This window comes from Lineus longissimus, chromosome 1 (genome assembly GCF_910592395.1).
Source record: "Lineus longissimus chromosome 1, tnLinLong1.2, whole genome shotgun sequence".
Classification (NCBI taxonomy): Eukaryota; Metazoa; Nemertea; class Pilidiophora; order Heteronemertea; family Lineidae; genus Lineus; species Lineus longissimus.
In genome coordinates, this window is record NC_088308.1 from 27,334,503 (window position 1) to 27,344,258 (window position 9,756).

Genomic DNA, 9,756 nt, shown 5'->3' on the forward strand with positions numbered 1-9,756 from the left:
GAAATGGCGACAGCTTATAGAGTAGGCATATTATAAATAATAGCTAACTAGTGAAAAATGATTGCTTATAATACAGATACCAAGAGAAAAAATGATGGATTCATAAGTAGTACAGGGTATCTGTTGAGTTGACATGTGATGTAAGCATGGTAAGAGCCTTAACTTTAAGATCTTTTCTCGAAGTATGAAGCTGTGTTTGCCATGTCGTCATCCCGTTTGGAGGCTCATTTACAAGATGGTGATTTAGACAAACGTGATCATAGAGAAGCACATATTCTTTCATACCTTTTCTAATCGTATAATAATCACAAATCTATATCCATATTCTCATAGAAGAATAAGCACACATTCATATTCGTATTCAGTTCTTAAGCATAACTTCATATTCATATTCTTATCGTAGAATACATGCCGCACAAATACATATTCGTATTCATATACATTAGAATAAGCACAAATTCATATTCTTTTTCATATCGTAGAGTAAGCATAATTCGTCTTAACATCAACCTGCTTTCACGAAGGTAAAGAGAGTCAATGATAACTTACCGGTGCTCCCAATCCTGGGTTGTCGGGTGTCCACATGAGAACCGGTATTCCAAGAGAAGTCGCCACCTGCGCAAAATATTTTCCAGCTGCAATCTTTTCTCCCTTGAAGTCATCCCTGCTGATATAAAGCATCGCGGCCACCTTTTCGTTCAGAGCTCTACAAAGGCCACCCTGTATCTCGTCGGGGCTGTACTTACGGAAAGCGATGGGCGGATTCACCTGTTTAAATTCATAGTATCTATTGTAGTAGGATTTGAGGCCTTTGTTTAGTTTCCTAATGTAATCCCGGTTTTCAAACTGATTTTTTTCGAGACCCATTAAGATTTTCATAGGCTTCTGTGTGGGTTCATCGTAATCCTCGTCAGGCCATCCTGAGTCTGCGATCATTGGGAGGCAGAGAAGAAAAAGGCAGGCATTCAGGCATAAAAACGTGAAACTTTTCTTCATTTTGGAAGCATGGGTGATTCGGCTACAAGTCCGCGAGCAACAGCTCTCTCAAGAATAGCCGTCGTGAACTTACATGAGCTCATACTTATACTATTCGAATATGATCTCAGAAGTCACAGGCAGATGTGGTCGGCAGAGCTTCATGTTAAGTGTCACCGTGTTTGTCATCTAAGGAAACGTGTTGTGTGGTTAATCCTCATCTGGATACAATCTGTTTGTTGGCCGATGCTGTGTCTTATACCCCGAGTCTCTCTATCACGGCCTGCTTTCTGGAATAAATGGATAGAAAGAGAGTTAGTTGAAAGACAAGTTCACTAGGCTTATCCAGTAAAGCGACCGTCATGCATCGCAGTCGCTCGCAGCCGGAAAATAACGGAAATGCATAAAATAACGAAAATATGCATACAGTGGGCAGTAACTGAGCACTTATCTGAATGAAGTCGAGTTTCAAATACGTTCAGTACCTTTATTAAACAAAGGTTGGCATATCAAAAAAAAGATTCTCATGATATGATTTAAACAGAAAAATAATCCACTGTAATTCTGCATCCCCGCGGTATTCTGCGGCTGTGCAAATTTATCGTGACATCTGGTCTTAATGGTCTATAAAATAGATATCATTTTATAAAGCGAACTAGCGAAGTCGGACAATTAGCATATTCACAGGTGTTTCGTATACAGAATGGTCTACAACAGTTCGTGTGCATATACATGTACATTAGTGCTATAATTCCCCTTTGCACTTGGCAATGCCATAGCAAAATGGTTATTTATTCCTTTTTTATCTCGGCGAATTTCAGGAAGTAAGGTTGAGTTGTTAACTAACGGCTCCGAAAAATACATCATTTGACACTTTGTGCCCAAAAGACTTATACGCTCGAACTCAAGAAATGACAGTGCAACTTTGACCAGCTGGTATTCGAGAGTTTAAATCAAATAGATTTGAGGGATAGTTTTTTTTATGATTGTAACATATCGTATCGTATCGTAATTTGTCGTAAAATATATGATTTTAAGGAGACTTTGGAAATATAAGGCAAAATGTAAGACTGGTGCTAATTTAGTCCTTAGCAGTTGCACCGAATATGGCTGAACACTGAGAAATGTTACCATTCCATTTACACTGTGGAAATAATAAATTTGAAGTCGTTCTGTGAAGGAAACTGGTCCTCCGTGAGTAGTTTGCAGTTTGGACAAATACATGTATGTCTGTTTTATGAAATCAGATTGTTTCTCGACACAGGAAGCGAGCCGCCCTTACCACTGATGATAAATGGCTGAGCAAATCGAAAGAGCTTTATAAAACTTAAACGGGAAATATCCCTTGCAAATCTGTTTGCTTTTTGGTTGATTAATTTATGTATATTCCGTTCGCTTGAGAGCTACTTCCAATAAAATCAGTCCAGTCAATATTTACTTTCCTTTTTCAATAGAAATTTCTCTATTCCATTTCCGCCCTTGATTTTTAAGCGAAAGCGACTTGCAATGAAGTCGATGGAAACACGAATACACGGTGATGCACGGTGATGCAGGGTACACTTCAGCCAATGTTTTTTCTAGCATCCTTAATGAGATTATGTCGTCTAATTTACATGATATGTAGGCAAAGAGAAGTATTCTTGAACGTTGCATGTTGAAACTGAATACACTTGAATGAATTACCGCAAACATGCATCACGTATAAGTGCTTAATCGCTTGCAATGAAACTGGGGAAAATTATTAGCATTTTGTTTCAACGCAGGCAGATGTTTCTGGCAGAAATGAAATCATCATACATCATAGAAACAATGTACACCAGGATACGTACATTATATACACGAATACCTTAAAGAACATCACCAAATGGTATTAGGGCGCTTGCGGGATGAGTACTGCTGTATGAGATCAAATGAATACAGTAAAACGACGTTGTGAAAATTCAGTCTACATGTAACGTTTTCGGTTGTTCCCAGTATTTCAGTAATTCGGTGAAATAGACAGCAAGAGAGACCATACCTTTTCGATGGGGGATAACAGAGAAAGACGTGTCAATCTTGCTTTTAGCAATATCAAACAATGCGGGGAAACAGTCTGAGATGAAAAAACTCAAAAACGGCCGGAGCTGACCAAAGTAAATGTGAAGAGAACTCTGACTGACCAATGTCATGAATGATGCACAAAATCTACCAATCACAAAGACCTTTACAAATACCACATCCTAAAGAAAGAAAACCTGCAGTTAATGAGAATTTCTTATGAAGAGATGAACTTAATGCCGATAAGCATTTTTATGCCTCGATCTTTTTGTGAGATATCGTTAAGATAATAAATCCCCACTCCGCCTTCGAACTCGTTTGTACAAAAATGTACATATAGAAGTTGCTCCACATAGAAAGCAAAGAAACTTTCTTCACGCTGATTCATCCAACAGTTGGTCCGTATGCTTTAATTGTAATTTCATGAGAGCTCTCAGCAAATTGTGTTGGACGACTAAATAAATAGAGCGAAGAAACTTGTTACTCTCCGCCGTCAGTGTCACTGTCATGTTTGGCAGGAACCTCCCTTCTATTAGGTAATCAGAGATGCCATGTCTTAGGAAATTGATCTTTTTTTCTGAACGTGATTATAATCAGCTATTTCTGAGGCGGCAGCAGGTTTTCCCTCACCGTATATCATTTCGATCCAGTTTTGTCGCCTAAAAGGTGTAGAATTCAAATTACAAACGCATTGACAGATTATGTTTTGCTTACATGTAAATAATATGAAGAAGTTAAGCGCGTTCAGTTCATCGTTGGTGTACCACGCATGTATGTATAACTGATTATGTACTAAAGTATAACTTATTGATTTGGGAAATTTAACGTATTAAAGTATAACTCATTGATTTTTTCGCCACTTCAGACGATGCTGTTACTGAACAACTGTTGCTGCCGTCAATATGCCATTGGTTCAATAAACCCAGATGTGTGTATATTATCAGTGTCTATGAAACAAAGCGATTCTGTGGCATTGAGATCATGAACACGTGCTCTCAAATCGGACAATTCAAACAAAACACTGTTATATTTCACAGCAGCAGCTTCCTCTTTTGCGAGAGTTTTATTATTTCATTACTAAGGGATATATCGGACACAGAGTGCGTATGATCAACCAGAATCAAATCAACAATACACACATGATGAGGTTTTTGTCAAGTTCACCTAAATGAGGTTAGTACATAAACAACCTGCTACCGATTGAATCTGGATAACTAGGCCTGATTATGGTCACGCCCAACACCAACTGTGCTCTTTCAGCAGAGAAATTATTTGAATTAAGCCATTCTGATAGCATTTTAAACTCAATCTTTATGTATGACTAGGGTTTAACCTCAGCTCAGAATTACGTTGGCTTTATCGGATGAAATTGGCGATAAAGGCATCATATGTACGATACCAATATATATCGAGACGTCGCAAAATAACCATCGGCTACATTGTTCAAGAGTAGAGATAAAAACCAACGCTTATTTCATTGGAATTTGATTTTGGATATAGGTGATCATCGGTTAGGCGGAATCACTATCACAGATAAAAATGATAAAAAGGATTTACTGGTAATAGATGTGGTGAAGAAGATAAACGCCGAAAATATGATGAATTACTGATGCAACCAAATTACATAGTTATCAAGGTATCACATCAGGAATGAAGCAAATCAGCGTATTATTTGGTTCATTTGAAGATTATGATTTGATCAATAATATAACACTATCAAACAGCATCAAATGGATTAATGGTACTATAATGGACATTCCCCAATAAGGAACCTCCAATTGAGGGTAATCGAGAGGCAGACGTGTTTACACGTAATTGAATAGTATAAAGAGGCTTCGTGCTTATTGGTAATTTTGAAAAAATAGCGATATCTATAATAGCTGAATTGGTGTATAATTCAAATTTAACCTCACCAATTGAGCTGAATTATATATTGATGTAGATGGAAGGAAAATTTACGGCCATTCTGTATCCATTGTTAATTGAAGTTTACTTGGTGACCGTGAATAACCTGACCGCATTTCTACATGTTGTCCTCCGCAAGACCAAGTGATTTCGGACGAAAATAATGGTTGATTGTAAATGCGACTAACATTATTATGTAGCATGATGATGCAGCTGCTTCAGTTCACTCAGTACTCCATGAATAGGAATATGCATTTATCATGATAGTTATAGCAGAGCTGATGCTTCAAATGATGGGCAATCAACATAGTAATGTCTGGTCGTGCATCGTACACTAATGATGAAAATCATTGTATTCATAGCTACTTTTCATTCCCTACTGAATGAAAAATAAACGCTTTCAAGATTAGAATATTTCACCTTTTTGCTATTTCACATATCAAACGTGTACTCAGAGAATTATTGAACAAGTGAACCGAAAAGACAATCTAAGAGCAAACAGGTAGAAAAATGATTGTTTTGCGATGTTCTACAGGCAAGCGGTGAAATTTCTATACTGTTTGGTTAGTGAATCCGAACCATCTGAACCTACAATGTGCTCTCGAAAATCTTTGACTGTACTTTTTACGGGACAGAAATGTGTTTTTCTATATCCATATTATACAAACTGACGCCATCTTCCAATTTGATATCACTAGGAGGAGGCTTTTTCCGACTTCTTAATGGTTTCTCTAACTTTTCCTGATTTATCCGACAACAGTCCGAGTCCGGATAAATCTGGAAAAAGTTAAAAGATCTATAGACCACACGAAATTATCCCATTCTTATGGGTTTAGGTTTATAATGTTAAGCCCAGACACAACAGCAAAAATACGAAAAAATCCGGGCAAAAAGCACGACGTAATGAATAGGGTAGAATTAACAGTCGCGGATAGTGAGCAAAAGTACTGAAAAAAGGTACACTTGGTAAAAAGCCTACCGGTATTTACAGGAACCTTTGTAATCAGAAAAACTAAATATCCAGTCTCTTTATTCCTGAGATACATCGAAAGGTACCAAATTAACATTTCCAAACGTGAATAACGGTATAATGTAATGGATCGAATAGCCAGGTAGAGACATTTCACAGACACAGACATTTCATATATATACCAACCTCTTGACGGGATATCCGCAAACTTATCTAACATCAAAATCCAATTTTATCATCCAAATTATCCTTCCTGTACAACTTCCAATCAAAAGTGAAAAAAACTGTCCGAAAACGACTAATCTATTCCAAAGAATCGTACCTCGTCCTAAACCTAACCCATAACACTAGAACTATCCGTGGTTTGACATCACACGTATAACCCGTCTGATCCACGGAGCGACTCACTGCTGGCTGGGCACAGCCTTTACCATTTGCTAAAGAATAATATGCTGCAGCGCCGCCACAGATGATGCTTTGAACCAGAACAGATGCTGGGTGAGCAGCAGTAGATCCGCTAGTCTGAGCGTGCTGATTCTCATCGCGCTTTGTCGCTATCGCTTTGGCAAGCAAGAAGCCGGGTATTGTTACAGAACCATTGTCACAACAAGTCTCTTCTCTATGGCGTGGTCTAATGTTCCGTGATTCATCTATGCCTATAAGATTAACAATAGGAAACGCTTTACATGGATGGTTGCCATGGATGACCCCTATATAAAGCGGATTTGGTTACAGTCTTGTACCTTTATCAGCACTGTCAAGGTTTATATCGGAGGTGTGTTTGGTTTGCGAAGGCATGTGTTTAGGAATCTGGCAGAACAAGACTGTACCAAGAATCTCATATCATGTTGTAATTTGTTTTCGGTTCTTATCTATCATCATTTTACTTTGAGTTATCGATTTCACTGAAGAGTTCACCTGGTGGACTTCTATTTTCAAACGTATTTTTACATTATGTTTACATTCATAGGAAGCTTTGAGTAAATTGTTGTTGACAGCGAATGCTTGAAAAATTGCCTTAATGAACGTCTTTTCTTGACTTTTTGTTCAGCTTTGCACATCCGCACTATTTATTTGCGGTGTATCGCCGGATGAATGCTCAAAGACTGTGGTTGTTGCAGGTTTGCCTCAGGAAGAATGATCAGCCGCCAAATTGCCGGCACTGGCGGCTCCCAAATCCGTCTTCACCTTTAAGTCCTTTTAGCCCACACGCTAATCACTGCTTTGATCCACGGTCGTTCAATTCCTTAATTTGATGTGTTCATCAAGCTCACTTTTACTTTCCTGTCGGGTCGTTTCAACACTGATTAATATCTCGAACCGTACGAAGGGATGCTGGCGAGTTTTCATTACAGCGGCTCGTGACATCAATGATTCACATTTATCTCGGTTTTAAAAACTATCAGCAGGTAATCTGAAGAGAAGCTGTATATCTAAGGTTTGAAATAATTGTTTGACCAAACGCATGTACTCTAAATGGTCAATGCAGCATCCATGTTGGGTCTTGAGTAATTAGGGCCAAATCGCCTGATCCTACTATAGCTTCTTTTGGACACCCATCCAAACGTTTTAATGAAAGTTGCCCGATTCCACCATGATCCACCCCGTAACCTTCAAACACTGGGAGCTTACTGAACGACGTACGCCCACACATACAACATTCACCGCCTGCCATTACTCTCCACACGACTAAGGAATTATGTTATCATCAATGTAATCCAGATTTCGAAAACAGTGGCGGAGTCATGACACTCTAATATCTCGCGTAGCACTTGAGTCCGCGTGCCGCTTTTGTAGAGGACGTAATTTTCTGCAATTTCATCGTAATACGCCGTTGTAATCATCTCAAGAGTTCATGATTTCTTCCATTAAAACCGAAATCATACGGAAATTTTAAGTATTCCCACGTTAATCAATCATTCATTAGAATTAAAACCCCATGTCTCTGCCAAAAATATGGTTTGATTCACCCATCACCGTGAGTGCCGGAACCGAGAACTCCCGAAAAAAGGTAATCTGTTGAATAGCTAGGAATCAATTTCAACAGAGGTATAGACCACGAAGCCATGGTAATGATAGCTTCAGATGTGATTCTTTATGCTATAAACTGCCATGATTTAATCAGCAGCTATTACCGTGATTGGTAAGATCTGTGTCTCACTGGAGAAATCGTAGGAGTTGCTGACGGCCGATGTTTACACGTCTTCAATGTGGGACAAAGGCAAGTGGGAAAGAAAGCAACTGATCATGGATTCGTCAGGAGAATGAGATTTGTTTGCTTTCGGGTGCAAACGATCTTCAATACGACCAATATCACTATAAATGTTTGCCGACCATACGTGAATGTATACACAGCATGCAACTTAACAGTATATACAAATTTGTTGTCGCTTGGATTACACAAAAGCTGTCGTACCATATTTTATTGCGCAACCACACGTGCTATTCCTCCATTTATCAATCTACAAATTTGTTCTCGCGTTCACTTCTGGTATCTCTAATCATGGTGGTCATATAAGGATCAGCACAGCATTCAAATCACTAGTTTTATTACGCCGAACCCATGTTATAGGTTTTATTTATATGAACTGTTTGAACGAGAGACACAGCCTATCTATCTTATTGCTAGTTTGACTGCGAAGTTTGCAAGTTTAATCAGTATCTGATCTATGATCCGGTTATATGCACTTAAATAGCAAATGCCTTATACTTTACAATATCTTCAATATCAATCAAAGATTTATTACCGATGGTAATTGATGAGCAGTGAAATTGAAAGGGTCATGTTTGAGAAACATCTCATGACTTTAAATACGTCTTCGTTTAAGAACGATTGTGAAACACACTATCTAAGCCAAGGTAAAAATGTACGGGTTTCGTATAAAATACACTTGACGATGTTGCGAACCAGCACTTTTCAATCATATAGCGTCAGTATATGCTGAAGAGATCATCTGTAGTAAACAATATATAGACAAGGTAATAATGTCGATTAAGTTGTTTAACCCCATAAGCCTTATCTGGCCTTGCAGTGAAGCTAGAAGGGGTTGTGGAGACCTGACACCTCGAAGTGCCATTTATAACCAGTGAAAATCACTATCCACATGGTTTTGGGCGATAATGAATCACAAAATATTGGTTTGACGCTGCTCTTGCTTCTCGATTCTTCGTAAGCTTACGTGTCCCGTAAGCCTACATGTACACTCATGACCTTTTGAATATTCACTACTTTGCTATCGCCAGATTGTGTTAACCTGACCCAGTCTAATTTGTCTCTGACTCCGGACCGGCACTAATAGCTTTATCCAGTTTGGGGCTGAATCAATCCAAGCGGTAATCGAAGTTTATGGTAAGATTTCCTAAAGTACGGCCATCGATTACGAAAACTTCGAAAAAAGGCGGAGAAGAAAGTAAATCACAACAGTTTTGGTGAGTGAGGCGGCGAATGCGTGTTGGGTCCAATCAAAAATCGTCCAGCAAGGGCTATAAATCACATCAGGGTTAAGTTGGGAAGACAGACCATGATGTGTTGGATGATGGCTGAAAAACATGGTTATTGGGATGGTATGTAAAGATACGAAGGGTTGTTGGTGAAACACAAAGCAATATATATACATGTATACTGGTAAACCATCAAATATTTCAGGAAGTTTTTCGTGGATTAAGCAAAAGACCTCGATTCACGAAAAAATCGCAAAAACCACATTCAACATAGGCTTTTGATCTTTATTTCCCTATTACTGGAATCCCTGGTATTTTTCACCGTTTTTTTTTTAGAAATCCGACATTTGATGGAAAGGTCGGACAGTGTCGGATAAATCAGGAAAAGTAATTGAAAGCGTTAAGAACTCGGAAAATCCTCCCGCTAG

At 38.6% G+C, this 9,756-nt stretch overlaps 1 protein-coding gene across 5 annotated transcripts in view; it reads right to left on the bottom strand.

Moving 5' to 3' along the window:
• Positions 1-6,292, bottom strand: part of LOC135495238 (glutamate receptor ionotropic, NMDA 2B-like) — a 59,351-nt gene extending 53,059 nt beyond the window's left edge. For 2 of the 5 annotated variants that reach the window (XM_064783725.1, XM_064783700.1), the window contains exons 1-2: positions 6,074-6,287; positions 550-1,265 (exon numbers count right to left, since the gene is read on the bottom strand). In XM_064783725.1, coding sequence (XP_064639795.1) covers positions 550-996 — 447 coding nt within the window. In that variant the 5' untranslated portion in view covers positions 997-1,265; positions 6,074-6,287. The other 3 variants (XM_064783706.1, XM_064783712.1, XM_064783719.1) reach the window with 3 other exon arrangements.
• Between the last annotated feature and the right edge of the window lie 3,464 nt (positions 6,293-9,756).